The sequence below is a fragment of the Halyomorpha halys genome, unplaced genomic scaffold (assembly GCF_000696795.3).
Source record: "Halyomorpha halys isolate HHAL.00 unplaced genomic scaffold, Hhal_1.1 Scaffold508.1, whole genome shotgun sequence".
In the NCBI taxonomy this organism is placed as follows: Eukaryota; Metazoa; Arthropoda; class Insecta; order Hemiptera; family Pentatomidae; genus Halyomorpha; species Halyomorpha halys.
In genome coordinates, this window is record NW_027106467.1 from 171,109 (window position 1) to 187,921 (window position 16,813).

At 31.0% G+C, this 16,813-nt stretch overlaps 1 protein-coding gene across 7 annotated transcripts in view; it reads left to right on the forward strand.

Annotated features, from left to right (window-relative positions):
* Positions 1-16,813, forward strand: part of LOC106683726 (serine/threonine-protein phosphatase 2B catalytic subunit 3) — a 222,885-nt gene that overhangs the window by 20,431 nt on the left and 185,641 nt on the right. The window contains exon 1 of one of the 7 annotated variants that reach the window (XM_067044829.1): positions 4,325-4,349. The exons of the other annotated variants lie outside the window; for them this stretch is intronic. Within the exon in view, the coding sequence (XP_066900930.1) occupies positions 4,340-4,349 (10 nt within the window). The 5' untranslated portion in view covers positions 4,325-4,339. Of the gene's footprint in view, positions 1-4,324; positions 4,350-16,813 lie in introns of those variants that run through there. 7 annotated transcript variants of the gene reach the window in all.

Consider the following 16,813-nt stretch of genomic DNA (forward strand, 5'->3'; position numbering starts at 1 on the left):
CCTAGGATTACCGATTTCAATGAAATATTGTAATGATTATTGTATATCAATCGTTTTGTTTTTTGGTCTAAATAAGTAGAAAATATTGTTCATACAAATATTTTTTTTATGAAAAAAAAAAATAGAAAAACCATAAGACTCTACGATCAAAGTGGACTATTTTTTTTTTCTTGAAAAATCAAGTCAGGTTTATTATTAAACCTTCTTAAAAAAAGGTTAAGAGTCTTTTAAAACTCTTAAACACGACTTTACAAAAAAAAAATTGGCTTATAAGTTTTTGGAGGATATCTTTGGGCTATAAATACTGAGCCTGTCTCACATTAAACCTAGCCATCACTTGAAATTTGGTCAAAATGATACAGATAAGCAGTTTACGAAGTATTAATATGTCGAGAAATTACCTCTATGCATGCCTAAGTGAAAACAACGGAATCTGATCAAATAGTTTTGGAACGTACTAAATACAAACCCGTGATCCGTGAGAAGACCAAAATTTGATCATTTATGCTAGAACAAAAATTTTGACTATTGACTAAAAAGAAAATTATATTCGCCCCTTGATGTTCAATTAAAAATTTTCGAATCATTAGACATAATTTTTTTTTCATTTTCTATATGAACACCTTCGACTGTCAGGCAATAACAAATTCATGATATCAATGCGGAGTTAAATCATCATGATATCAACATCGTTTTCCATGAAACCTGAGTATTTATTCTAATTTTGAGAATTCTTTGGAGATTTCTCTAGAAGAAAAGGATGATTTTTTTAGTATTTCTTTTTATGATTAAAATAATTTATTTCGCTCGTATTGCAGCTTATGCGACGATATTTATATCATACATCAGGTCATGACGTTTCGACCTTGTTAGTATATTTGAATAAGATATTTGAGAGTAGTGTTTTGCGTCTCGTGTCCAAGGACGTCACGCATCTCTTGCATATAACAAGACGCGGTTTCGAGTTACCATGGATACTTTTCCAAAGTACATAAGCTCCGGAATAAAAAAAAAGAATGTTAAAAAAAAAATTAAATAAATAATACTAGAAATAAATAAGCAAAGAAGGTTCCATTTAAAAACATTCCTGGATTTATATTCTGTTTTTCTCTCATATAAATTAATGTTATCTATGCAAACTGCTTTTATCTCTAATGTTCTGTATTTAATTGTGGAAACATTCCGTACTTAGTCGTGAATAAATTAACTTTATCTTTATTGTTCAGTGGTTGTTATACTGTCAAGACTTCGTTTATACGACCGCTGGTACCATTTACGGCTGTACTTGAAGTAAAGATGTATATTTTAAAATTACTTGTGGGATTATAATAAAATTATTTCCATAAGAATTTTCATTTTATTAACCTTTGATAATTGCATCGTAACTATGGTGTATTTTTCCTACTTATTATGCGGATATTAAGGACTTCGTTTAATTATGACAAAATCATTGGTGAAGTTTCAAGGCTATCAAATTAAGCACTGTTCTTCTTTTAGAAATGTTATCCATACTCTGATCTAAACATTGTAATTCGAAAGTATGTGAAATATCTGTAGTGAATTTTAAATATTTTTACTGGATTCTTTTGAAACCCATTTTAATTTTTCTTACTTTTACTGGGTTACGAAAGTATTGTAATTTTGTCAAATGTTCGATATACAGTTTTCAACGGATCTATTTAAAAACTTTTGGGCATTGGTCTGCCCGTTCCAGAATTATCTCAGTGGGCCAATTTTTTAATTTTGTATGATTTTGGTCTCTGATCCTTGTGTGCAATAGCAACTTCACAATTTCTTGACAATTGCAAACAAAATTGTTTTGTCTTAAAACTGCAATCCCAGAACTGCTCTGAAGAGTTTTATGAACCTTGCCTTCTCCTTAAAGCCCTTCTTGTTCCTTCTTTCCTCCGCTGGAAGGTTTTGATGATCTAAAAGTTAAAACAGTATCTGAGTGTAATCGCAGCGTTCTCTTTTTGTCAATTTTTCAAACTGAGGTTCATTACTTTTGTACCAATTAATTAAAATCTTAATAATATTGCACTGCCAACATGGCATAACAAAAAAAATAATAAATGAAATTAAAACATATAAGGTACAATTTTTCCTGAGTATTTTTTTTCCTTACCTGTAAATTATTTTAATTCCAAAATATAGACCACCCAACGAATAACAATAGTGACCTAAGTATTGTTTGGTACCGAAGTTCACAAAATTTAATAAAAAATATCAAACTGCCATGACTTTTTACTGTTTGAAGATAAATGAGTGAATAATTTATTTTTTCAAGGAAAATAAAATGGCCTTAAATGTCCAATCTGTCGAGTTTTTTTTTAAATAAAAGACTCTTCATTTAAAGATTTTTGATAAAATGAACAGTTAAAAAGACAACGAAAAAAATTGAAGCGAAAATAAATTTTTCGGACATTGTTGATTTTAGATAGAGAATATATCGAAAACGAATAAAAAATATGAAGATACCTAATATGATGATTACAGTTTAATTTTTGATAGAACGGTCTTGCACTTTCCAGATACAATTGTCATTTTTGCATATTCATTGATTGGTCACTAGACCAATTAATACTAATTAACCCTCGAAGATTTGAGAATATTTTTCCGTTGTGTTTTAGTCTATTTTTAATATTTTTTGATTTATTGCAACGTCATCACATAAATTTCTCATTCATTATTTTAATTATAGACTACATGCTCTGACGTTAGTTAGTTGGCCTCCAAGTTCTCGTTCTCTCACTTCATTAGACTATTTCTTATTCACCTTGTTTAAATGTATGACAGTAAGTAAAACTCGATACTCCGAATGTACTGATCCAACGTAATAAGAATTCTACATCTGATTAACGTATAAATTAGCGCCTTTCATGAGCGAATAATATATTTCATTTTATTCTCTATAGCGCCTTCTAGAAACATCACCATTTTATCACAACGTCAAAACGTTTAAAAAAAAATAACTTTATGAAAGTTCTTATATTCCGTTCTTGAACGGACTTAAATTATGTGAATTTGTCATGGAGCATAGTAAACTGGTATTTCTGCCGTCAGGAGATATACCTCATCTAAACATGAACTTTTCCCAGATATTTAATTTTAATATATTAAATCTCTTTGTGAATTATTTCTAACGATATAGTAACAAAAAACATATATCTACAAAAAAGCTGTTACATCAGGTATATTGTTTACCTTCATTTATCACATGCTCAATTTACATGTGGCAGAAATGCATTGTCTGAAACGTTTTCTTCTGATTTGGCCTTCAGTACAGGGCCTGAACATTCTATAGCAGTTTTAAAATCGTCCGCTGAGAATTACGATGTTGCCTACTATGGTGGTGTAAATATGAAATCCATCATAAGAAAAAAATACCATTTCAAGCTTTTACAAAATTATATAATTTCAGGTGTTAGATACTTATACCATTATACAACATATCGTTCTTCTAGAGTGCCAGGGCATTTTTTTATTTTAAGAATTCATTAATTTTTTTTTTTGGTTTTGAAATGATTGAAATCATCAAACACACTAATTCACAAAATTTGGTAAAAGAAAATGTATAGTGAGGTTATAGGTTAGCATTTAACATTTAACAGGTTAGCAAAAGTTACATACTCCTATTATTTTTAAAGTCCTGTAAAACTGCATAATTAGATGATAAAATTTTCTCTTACTACCATACATTATATTTTCTTCATCACCTTATCCTGAACATTCAATAGCTCTTTACTGGAAGGAAAGGTTCATCCATATTTATCCCTTGTAAACATGTTTAATCGTCAGATTTTTCTTTAAAAAATAATAATTTCCTTCTTTTTTTTTTTTTTTTTTTTTAATTTTATATACAATATTCATTGTTACAATAACATCTCATTCTCACCAACATAGTTAGATATTTTCAGTCGTTTATTTCACAAATAATTATTTATTAGAGAAGTTTGTCGGGGGGTGCGGTTAGCAAAGAACAACATAAATAAACAAAACCATATTTATTTATTTTATTTGGTTTTGTTTATTTATGTTGTTCTTTGCTGACCGCACTCCCCGACCAACTTCTCCAAGCATTAATCTACGGTCAACTATCTACACCTCATCACAAATAATTATTGTTGGAATTTCCATAATTCCATAATTATAACTTAAAATAAATTTAAAATTATAGTTTAATCAGTTATCGCCTTATCGTTATAGATAAGGCGTTATCATGCCAAGAATACGTTGTAATTATTCGTTTCATGATTTTCTAAGATTTTTTTTTGTTTTTTGTTTAGGTAAGTCTTTCACCAGCTGAAGGTTAAGTTAAATGTAATTATTAATCAGAAGGATGCGAACAGGTATTTTTATTTTGTTATAATACTCGATTAAATATTTCAAACCAACAGGTGAAAGATATTATTTCAAATATATTATTGCAATTATTAATAATTCTATATTATTAATCACCCAGCATTAGTTCAGTATTTTAGATTAAATTTATCTGAAGATTCGAAGTTCCATTTACTGTTTAGTTGCATACTATCTTGTACTAATCGATTGTGGAACATCGTATTTAACTGTTAATGTGCATTGAAGAATTTGGCATCACTAGATTGTACAGGATTGATATGGAATTTTTAAATAATGCTGTTGGTATTAAGTTACAATAAATGAACAAGGGTGAATTTAAAATATATTAACTAAAAACCATTTCAAAATTATAAAAAATGATTATATAAGTTAACGTTTATTTCGCCTTTTATATTATCTACACGACATTATCCATTAACACCCATCAAGGGAGATGTAAGCCAACGTTTTCATCCCTGATGAAGCCCTGCAAAGAGGGTCGAAATGTGTGTTATTTATTAATTATTAATTTCATTATTTAATAATTTTATTTATTTAATGTTTTTTCCACTATTTGACTTATTTTTGAACGCACCTAGATTATCTTCCTTTTATTATAAATAAGATGTACATATTTTAAAATTTATTGCTCTTTACAATTGTATTTACATACAAACACATTGGTAAATTTGAAGTAAGATCAAAATGGAGTGATACAGGGGCGTAGAGAAACCTCCCTACTAGATAGACTATTGTCGTTTTACATTAGCAGGTCTCTTGGCCATCTTCTTTTCAGGTGCCTCAGAGGATTGTCATGAATGGAAGAGGAAGCAAGGTTAAAAGGGGTTTGGATAGGGAGTTTGTAATGGAAGAAATGATATCTGGTTCGGGCTAGATCGGTTACATATGGAACTTCAAGGTCATTATGTATGATTTTATTTGTGACAAAGTAAGGATCATTGAAGATTTTGGATTCTAAGGATTGGATACGAGAATTCGAAGGTTTAGTGGAGCTCCAAAGCTGAACTCCATATGTCCAGATTGGCCTTATTATTGTCATGTTGATCAGTGTTTTGTTATGAAATGGAAGTTTAGACCGTTTGTCTAGTATGTGCTGCAATAGCCGTAATCCACGTGCAGTTTCCTGTCTTTTCAGTCTTGTGTGAGGATTCCAGGTTAGTCGTATGTCCAGATCTAGTCCAAGGTAGCGGATCTGTTCGACAGGAGTAAGAGCAACATTATTAAAGGAATCTGTAGGCCAGTCGGTAGGTTTACGACGAAGGAAGATATACATGTCGCTATTTTATTATCAAATTAATTCATTCCTTTGAAGAAAGTTTTTAGATATCAATACCAATTGTACCCTCCCCCCCCCAGTACCAATAGATCAACATTTAAAAATCATTGGAATATATTTTTGCCCATTATTATTGCATAATTTGGAGATCTCTGCCAATGGTCTATTATTATTATTTGGTGTTATATTTTTCAATAGATTGTAGTCCCACCTCTTTTCTTAGAAATGCTCGTGGATGATAATTATTTTGGGTTTTCCTTTGTATAGCTTACTACAATAAATTCCTGTAGCATAAGGAATGCTTCCTAGCGCCCTGCCTGCCAATCAGCCGAGAATAGTGTGCAACTCCTTGTCCCATCTCCTTTCCAAAGCCTTCTAAATTGGCTCCCTAAGCCGTCCGGATTGCTCTCCTGGGATTCTTTCTTCTTTTATTGATAGCCTCACCCCCTGACCTAGAATCCCTGTTAAGGATCTATTTATCAGTTCATTATTACACCAGGTATTGACGATTTCGTGTTATTAATTCATGAAATACCTTAAGGACTTTAGATACAATGGTTCGTCTAAATCCAAAAAAGTGGCTAAAAAAAGCCTATTCTATGGCCCCTCGTTTTCCAAAATTATTGCACCGTTATTTTAGGTCACGAACTATTCTGTTTCGTTCTTGAAGACTAGATTCATATTAACAAAAATAAAAGGATTTGCAAGATTGGATTGGCCTATTCCACAGTGACGAGAATCAGGCGTTTTTGTGCAAAAACCTTTTCTGTATTATTCACCGTGATGAATTCAATATAATTTTTTTTCAGCATTAAAATGGAAGTGGCCCAAAAATATATCGGAAAAAATATTTCAAGAATGAAACCTAATTTTGAAAAACTACAATTGATACTCTAACTTTTGTTGGTATCGACTTGGCCGAAATATTCTTTATTGGATAGTTTAAAACAAAATACTAACTCCTTTTTTCCCAATACCGAAATAACGTCTGTATGATTAGAGCTATGGTTCACAAATATTGTTTGATGGAAGAACCAATTACGGTGAATTCGTGTTGAGTGTTAGAGACCACGCTCATCAATATGATTAGACACATTTCATAATGCTTAACATCAGTCGGACAGAATTGTTTCTATTGTATACTCATATCATATATGTATGGCAAATATGTTCTTTTGAATCAAGTAGGTACATTTTTTTATTTCTTTGAGTATTCGTATTTAAGAATTTTAGAATACGCTAAACGAATGAAAATTACTTTTTCTTAAAAAAAAAATAAATAAATAAATAAATGAAACAATCTTTGGTTTATGTGATTGTGTACATATTTTAATTCATTTAAAAATATTTTTTTGTTGATCTACATAAAAACAAGGAATAAAATATTTTGAAAGATTATTTATTAGTTAAGTTTTTTTTGTGAACACAGGACATCTGCATAACATAAATATCCTTTTAAAATCAAGTCCAAAAATTTCTTATTTTTGATTTATATGAAATCTGGAATTTTAGGTTTCAAAAGATGCTAAAAACGAATTTTACTGGATTATTCATTTAAAAAAAACATTCTGTTGCTCTCTTTTGTTAGAAACACGTTTTGATTTTTTAATTTATTCTGCATCAAAAAACAAACTATACATATATCATTATCACTAAACGCATTCACAGTAAAGGTAGAATACGATAATGTATAAAATTAAAAAAATTATGTAAGATATCTGTTTCCACGTCTCACGAATACATGCCTAATATTTTTCGAAATAGTCCCTACAAAAAACTTTTCAATGAAATCGGTTATCCCACGTCCATTGTATCCTCATTTTAAAGTTAAATTAAGTAGGACAGGTGGAATAGCATAAACTTGTTTGTTGTCCCGAACGAATCCAATACCTCTCGGAATAATAATTTGCCGATCCGAACTTTCAGTCCAACAATAAGCACTACAGAATTGAATAAGCCACCATTCTCTTCCTAGTACTGTTGGAGGGAGTCTTCTGTAATCCAGGACGACTTTACTGATTTAATGAAACTCGATGCCTATTTATCTCTCGTATTGTGGTAGCAATTTTTTTTATACTTTAGTTTTGTTAAACCCGACTGGCTTTGGCGTTGATGACTGGTAGGCTGTACGCCTTAATTTCTGAATAAACAAACAAGACCGACTGCCCTACAGTATCCTTTAATAATGTTGCTCTTACCCCTATGGAACAGATCCGCTACCTTGGACTACATCTCGACAAGCGACTAACCTGGAATCCTCACACAAGACTGAAAAGAAAGGAAACTGCACGTGGATTACGGCTATTGCAGCACATACTAGACAAACAGTCTAAACTTCCAATTCATTACAAACCATATCCACTAAACCTTCGAATTCCTCTCGTATCCAATCCTGGCAATCCAAAATCCTTCGTAAAATCCTCAATGCTCCTTACTTTGTCGCAAATAAAATCATACATAACGACTTTAATGTTCCATATGTTACCCTTCTTCGCCATTTCTGTCATAAGAGGTATTTTCTATATGTTACCGATCTTGCCTGTACCATATATCAATCCTTCCATAATAAACCCACTAGTTTCTAACCTAGCTTCCTCTTTCCGGACAATGCTCCGAGGCGCCTAAAAAGAAGATGGCCACGAGACCTGCGAATATAAAAACGTCATTTGTGTGGTACCAGTGGGTAGTTTCTCTACACGTTTATTTCACTCCATTATCAACTTCACCAAATTTACTGAATGTATTATTAAATTTCAATAAAGAGAAAAAAAAAAAATTTTTTTTGTTAAGAATATTCTTTTTTAGCAAATCCCTTAGTTTTCTTGATACAAATGAATTACTAATAATACTCCCCCCCCCTCACATAAGCTCGACGCAAAAATCCGTGAAATGTTTTAGGACAAATATTCTGGTAGTTCTAAACAATAATAGGGGATGTCGCTTCTTTATTTTTTATGTGTTTGAGTTTTGAATTTTGGTTTTTACTAAATTACTTAAATTTGTTAACTTAATTTTACGAAGGTAGCTAAGGAAAATATAGATAACAGGAAATATGTTTTCCACTAAATAATATATAAATTATTGTATTGGAAGAATCTGTGAATGTATTATAGAGCACACTTAGCCGGTGGAGACAGGACCGGTTGGCGAGAAGTGGCTTAACCGCAGCCTCTTGACCCACTAGATGATCTTTTCACTTCTCAGTAGCTATCCTTTACAAGCAGTTACTCTACCAATAGGCTCTTCTCGATTTTCATTATTCAACACTTGTAGTTCATTAGAGGTTAATTCATTCAATTAAACCTTTTAGAGCGAGAGGATCTTTCAAGTTTTGTCAATAATAAACAGCTATATTTCGGTGACTTGGAGATTTCGTTGTTCCCATATTCATGCCCTACAGTGAATAAAAAGTTTTTTATTTTTTTAAAATGATTTTCTTAACTAATTATTAAACACTGAAATGTACAGAATTCAAATTAACTGTAAGACACAATTAACAACGCTAATAATAAATATATAGAATTCCAAACAGACAGACTACTTGCTGGAAAAACCAAGCAACTCACACTTAGCTTTCTTCATTTCGCTCTTCCTTAGTATTATTCCAAAACAGTGAGTTAGTTGAAGTAGACAGTTATTGTATTTGGTAACTTATGTAGAATATACCATTTACCAAAAAACAAAAAAAAAAATCTCGAAACGTCGCTGAAATATAGATCTTTTTTTAATTATTTACTGATTATTAAAAATGCATATCATTAACACTCAAGAAAAAAATTATGTATGTATGTATAATTTTATCTTTTTTTTGTTTAGGAAAAAGTTACATCACAACAATAAGTTACAATATCCGTATACAAATAAAGGTTAATCAATAGTGATTCTTATTAACATATTTTCTTTTTAATGATTTAAAGATAGCAATCGAGTAGTATTTTTTTTTAACTTATCCTCGAACCTCAGGTTTAGTAAAGCCTGATTCCACTTGTTGATTAAAAATAATTTCAATTAGTCTTGAGATGATTTTAATATCACACATTTGTTGATTAATTAAGTTGAAACATCTTAAATGCACTTAACTAACACTAATTCAACTCTCATACGAATTTTCCCTTTGGAAAACATGAAGAGCTGCAGAAGACTTTAAAAATCGTGAAAAAATATAAATATTATGGTAGGACTAGCATATAGAAGAATATGGTAGGGCTACCATATAGAAAAATATGGTAGGGCTATCATATAGAAGAATATGGTAGGGCTACCATATAGAAGAATATGGTAGGGCTACCATAAAGAGGAATATGGTAGGACATCCATATAGAAGAATATGGTAGGGCTACCATAAAGAGGAATATGGTAGGACATCCATCAAGAATAATATGGTAGGACTACCATAAAGAAGAATATAGTAGGACTACCATATAGAAGAATATGATAGTGCTACCATATAGAGGAATATGGTAGGACTACCATAAAGAGGAATGTGTCAGGACTACCACAAAGAAGGATATGGTAGGACTATCATAGAGAAGAATATGGTAGGACTAGCATAAAGAAGGATATGGTAGTGCTACCATAAAGAGGAATATGGTAGGACTACCGTAAAGAAGAATATGGTAGGACTACCATAAAGAAGGATATGGTAGGACTACCATAAAGGATATGGTAGGACTACCATAAAGGATATGGTAGTACTACCATAAAGGATATGGTAGGACTACCATAAAGAAGGATATGGTAGGACTACCATAAAGAAGAATATGGTAGGACTACCATAATGAACAATTTATTTTTAAATACTGTATCTTTTATGCATTTAAAGGTACAATGAACATACATGTTTTGTTCCTACAATTATTTGATTAATTACTAAAATTTAAGTTGCAAAGTAAAGATTTACATAAATTAAAAAGAAACAACCTCAAACAAATAAACTCAAGTAATAAAAACTAAATAAATACCAATAAAATAAATAAAACAACAAAACTAAACAGGTCTCAGGGTTTTGTAACGCTTATAAAATGCATCTCTATCCTTCACTTCGATAAGGTAAAAAATAGATATTATTTCCGGGTAAATGCAAGGATAATGAAAAATCAAAATGACTACATTTTCTGACCAAAATAAAATAATTTATAACTCTCACCTGTTTTATTATCCTAATATATTATTTTCAGAGAAAATACAACGATAATTAAAAATTAAAATAAAGTTTTCTAACCAAAATTAAATAATCTATTAATTTCACTTGTTTTGCAACCGTGAATTATCATGTGTAATTTAATCTAGCCAAAAAAAATCTTTTTAATTTAATCCTATTATCTATTCGTTCTATGTAAGGAATTTCGATTAATTAATATCAGTTCTCTTTTTCTAAGGATCTATTGTTTTCCAAAAATATTGTATCCTTCAGGGCCCCTGTTTCATAATAAAATACAAACTAATACTTGATACTAATTTTTTAGTACAATTTCACTGACTTAAACAATTCTCCCAGAAAATGTTTTATTTTAAAATCGTGTAATATCACTGATAGTCGACCCGATCATGAAACAAAATGTATTAGTGCTTGTACTTTACAGTTTGTGTATTTGTATTTATGGACTAATACTATTGGCTTTCATATAAGACTATGACTATAAGATAATGAAACAGTCTTTGATCTATTTACATTTGATCATTGCAATCGAAAAGGTTTCCTCCTCTAAATAATTATTTATTTAGTATGGAAAGTATCAATCCTTTCATGATAAACTTCCCAACCACCCAAACCTACTCGTTTCTGACCTGGCTTCTCCTTCATTACCTAACAATCCTAGGTGTCTGAAAAGAAGATGGCCTCGAGATCATCTCCTCTAGAAATGTTTTTGGAGTTCTATCAATGGGTAGATTCTCCACATTTTGTATCAAGTCATTATATCACTTACAGCAAATTTACTTGATGTATATATATGTATACAGTTGTAAATAACAATAAATAAATAATTAAAAGTATAGAAAGATGTATACCAATTCTGCTATTTATCCATGGTATTCCCTTCCCATAATAGACCTTAAATGGTGGACAGTTACAAGCGATTTATTGTTGAATTGAAAATAATATATCTGCTGTTCTGATTGGAGATATATGAGAGGACACTTTCTGCCCGACGAGCCGTAAAAGCATGCCTTTATGGTCCAGCTAGTACTCATTGTTGTTCCAGACTCCGGTTCAGCCTCCAGCCGTTCTGCTCTACACACTGGACCAAGAGCCCTAGAAATGGGTCACACAAGGAGACACAAATACAAAAGGCGTGTGCAATTTGCTCGGCACAATGGCCAGCTCAGGTCCCGGAATTGCGACTACTTTGTCCATAATGAGTCTTCCTCCAGAGCTAATTTAAGCCCAAGCGTCGAGACCTTTTGCTAACTTTGTATTGTGCTCTGCTCTAATGGTCGTCTTTTTTACATTTTGTGGAATGGAAGTGATTAGTAGAGTATTGTATTTACATAACTATAAGAACTTGGTCAATACTCTAGTGGTCTCTAGAGGTCGATACTCTAATGGAATTTCTTCGATAAGTCTTATTACAACCTAATTAAGCTTAGATCATTTCTCAATTGGATTTTAGGAAAAATCATTTAAACCTGCATAATGCATACAGGGTTTTTACTGGTATGGAATTGTCTGTAAATGTCCGAAAATATTGTCACTTATTCAACTTCAAAATTTTTTGAATTTGAAGAACATCTATAGCTTTAATTCTATAACGGAAAATTGAACTATATTTTGTCTACCTCACTCCCGGCTTGTGAGGGTGGAAAATATTTGGATATTAGGTTCTTTTAATGGGGATTTGTATGTAAAACTTTTCAGTTCAGACCTAATCATATGGAACGATAATTAATAAAATAGTTCTAACTAAATCCTCTCAAAAATATGTATTGTTGGAATACGGCCCATTTAGGATCCACGGACCATAGGCCGAGAACCACTTCTTTAAATGCTTTGTTGTCGATAAAAATCTTTTGAAATGCGATGATCGAAATTAGATTCTACATCGTTATGGTAAAAATGACAATGAACGTTTTTTATAGGAACGTTTTTGTAGAAATTTTTACGGCTTTTACTAATCTCTTCCGACAGGTTAAGTTTATACACTTTTGCACGTTGTATAGCTTCACATAAATAATTATAAATAATAAGTAATTATAATTAATAATAAATAAATAATGCATAAACCACACTGCTCCAATCCTTTTTTTTATATCAGGTGAAATACTCTAGCTCATTGCGTGAAATTTAAAGTAAATGAGTTCTAGTTAGTTTCATTGATTTACAATGTCTGTAATTAGTTACATATTAAAATACACTATTTGGAATATAATGGAACAGGTATAAAACAAATGGTTGGGATCCCTTTGACGTTGCCTGATACTGTACTGTTTAATTCTTGTTTTCAAGGGAAATTTTTGGTGTTAATAGTGGATTTCGCAATGTATTGCTATACATGAATTGCTAGCGTTGTACAACCAACATTTTTTCGGTTAATATAAGAAATCATATATATAAAAAAAAATTAAATTAAAATTTTATTTTTATCTTATAATTTTCAAAGTGAGCATTTTACATTGAAGGTTGTCCAGTATTAAACTAAAGAAGAACCTATAATTAATGTTCATTTTTTTTTTTTTGTGCTGTACGTGTTTTTAACTCGATTGTTCAATCCAAAAGCTCAATTGTCTAGTAGTGTTAAAGAAGGGCTTGAGTGGAAAGTTCTGTTGTGAATGTTGTTAGTGGCTTTTTGTATTTTCAACAGCTAGAAACGAATTTGATGTCTAATAAAACATTTTTTGTAAAATAAAAGAGATCTTAAAAAAAATTATGTTAATATTTACATAATCTGATGTGATAATTTGTGTAAAAACGGTGAAAGTCCAAGCTAATTCTTTTTCTTTCCTCAATCCTCTGAATGAAAGGGAAAAAATATTATTTTTCTGTTGACTTTATAGGAAGAAATACTTCGCAACATTTACCATCCCCTGTAACTGTTCTAAGATTGTCAAAATTTATAAAATAATCTTATCCATTTTTATACTTCAGTAAAGCTGTGTCTAATTTAGTCTAATCAAATGACATCTCTAAAAAAATTATAAATCCGTCCCGAAAGAATTCTTTGAGATGCCGTCAGCTATGATAAAAAGCTGGACTATTCCAGCTTTCCGGGATGTGTGGTCACTCTATTCTTCATATTTTGAATGATTCATCCGCATTATCACTTACAGAGCTGAGCAAAAATTAGTTTGAAATAAGACTGGGCCAATGGTCTTGGATACAATTTTAGTTAATTATAATTTATTGATAATTAAACCTTCTATACATGGCAATTTAGTTTCAATTATAATTAATTTTTGCCCAGATTGGTATATCAGATTATTTGAAGCGATATAACAAATGTTATTTCTTCAAGATTGAATATATTTTTGATGTTGATAAATGCTTATTATTTATAATAAAATAGAATGGTGAAAACAGCCTAACTTAGTACAAAACAGCAACATCAATCAATCCATTGTTTAAATTATTATAGTAAAGAATATAACAGCTGGCGTTGTCTTAATCTTCGAACATCCTTCCTGTCTTGAAACTTCCGGAACTTTAAAAGGAAATTGGATAATCTTTAGAATCAGGCTGTTTGTTGTTCCTATGAAACTTGGTGTTGCTTAAAGAAACATGATGATATCAAAGTGATGAAGGAAAATTAACATAACTTTCATTTACAACCCTACGCTGTGTTCGAATTTCTACTGTCATATGAGGCGTACGGTCGTAAAATATTAACCACAAAAATTAAACCTTTCACAATGTTTAATCTTTTGTTTATTACACTGTTTTACCTTCAACCAAGAGTCACTTTAACTTATTAATATCAACACTTTTCACTTGAGAAAACAAATACTCAAAAGATTCTATCCACAATTTATAAAATCATCCTGAAAAACAAAACAAAAAAAAACACGGTTTCCATTGACATTCTCCAACTTTATAATGATGGCTTACTTTATAGTAGTGCTCAGTAAATAGAAACCTATTTTTTAGGAAAACTAATTGAAAAGTTGTAATTTTTCTAAAATAGAACTTTTAGTTGTACTTTTTGTAAAGGTAATTTTAATGCACTTAAAATTATTGTGAAGTAAGCCATCGATATGTTAGATATAATTTTGTTTTTAAATATTTGGCTTTCCACCAGCTTAATAATTTTTTTTTTTTTTATTACGCCAAAATACGAGGCACTTTGGCCATTCGTATATATAAAATACATGCCTAATGTATAATTATTGTACTTGAAGAAGTTTGTCGGGGGGTGCGGTCAGCAAAGAACAACATAAATAAACAAAACCATATTTATTTATTTTATGCCGACGTTTCGACCTGAGTTTCAGGTCTTCATCAGGGGTTGTGTCGCAGAGGAGGGAAAGATTAGTACTCAAATATAATTATTGTAAACCAAACTAATGCATAATTATTATGCATTTGTAATATATTATAAATATAAAACTCTATAACACTAAAAAAATAAACAATAAAATTTATTGTTATTTTTTTTTTAATCCGGTACAAATTTCTGCTTTTATGTATCTTAGCTTGTTAATTATCGACTTTTATTATTACATTTATTTACAAGCATTATATAAAGTCTAGGTGTGCCCAGAAGGACACCCGACCCAGAGGATTAACTCACAGCTAAAATAACAGAATAAATAATTAGATGCCGGATTCGAACCCGGGTGATGGGAACATAGTGCTTCACTATTTTACTCTGCTTCCTTTAAAAATAAATTATAAAATTAATCCAATTTTGCAGCTTATACCTTCAAAATCTACGTGTTTAATTAAAAGTGTTAAATATTCTTGCACTAAAAAATGTGATGTATTGCAGTTCGTTAATTAACGAAGTGAAATAATGCCCGCGATTTAGTTATTCGCTGAGAATAAAATACACCAACATGATTATTTTGAAAAACAAGCTAGCTCTATATCCAAATTATTGGTACTTTGCCAAGGCGAAACAATTAGAAGTACATGCAAAAGTCACAATTCGCAATAGCAGTTTCTAATTTAAAACTAAAAAAAAAAAAATCAACAAATAAATTCCTGCTATATTGAACATAACAACTAAAATAACGGACTGAATCACCCTATTCCTGAAAACTTATAATGCCGGCGACTTGCTAAAAATAGCCCAAGGAATTGACTATTGCCATCCCCCGCCCCTAGTGGCCGAATAAGGTCACAGCTCTGACCCTGAGGGTACTTCCATGGCTTCCGATGTCATAGCAACCCTCTCCTGTCACTCAACAGGTAGAAGTAGGACGATAGATTATCGTGACAGTCGTATTTATAGGCTATTTACGAATCTCAAAAGGAAAACTTTACTTGTTAGGCTTTTACATAATTATTTTTAGATATTTTTTACGTTATCTATTGATAAATGATTGAGCTGTCTACATGTTTGGATATCACTGAGCAGTGTAGAAACCTTATTGACCTTTGGCCTTAGAGCCACGGTAATTGTCAGGATTGCCAAATTGTTAGTTGGCGTGGTCGTTTTCAATGGCCCTACAATTTGTCATAATCTTCGTCTCAACATTAATTTACAAATTTTGGTTGACTTTTTCTAACAAATATCCTTTGAAATCGACCAAGAAAAATCAAAAACCCTCAAATTTTGAGCTTTTACGTTTCGAGATATGTAGGATCCAAAATTCGAATTTAAAAAATTTCTGTCCGCCTTTTCTCCGAGACAGCATTTTGATATTCAACACAAAAATTACAGGTCGTCCGACGATGATCATCAGAACTCGTCATTAGTGACTACCTTTTCGTTAAAAAATGGCGGATAATTATATGTTTCCTACGGCCACATGGAGATAGAGGAAAATCCTTAATCTTTATTAATTACATTCTACATTAATACAATTAAGTATATTACCTCCGCAGATCTTAATTGAACCAACCGTAGTAAAGATACAGACAGTTTTGTGTATCGTACTTTAAACCCAAAATGATTAAAGTTCATTTTAGTGGACACACTAGATATTTTATTATTTGTTATTGTTGTTGTTGATTGTTGCTTAAAGGCGTAAAACCCTCTGGTCATCAACGCCTATGCCATGATAAAAGTAAAAAAAAAA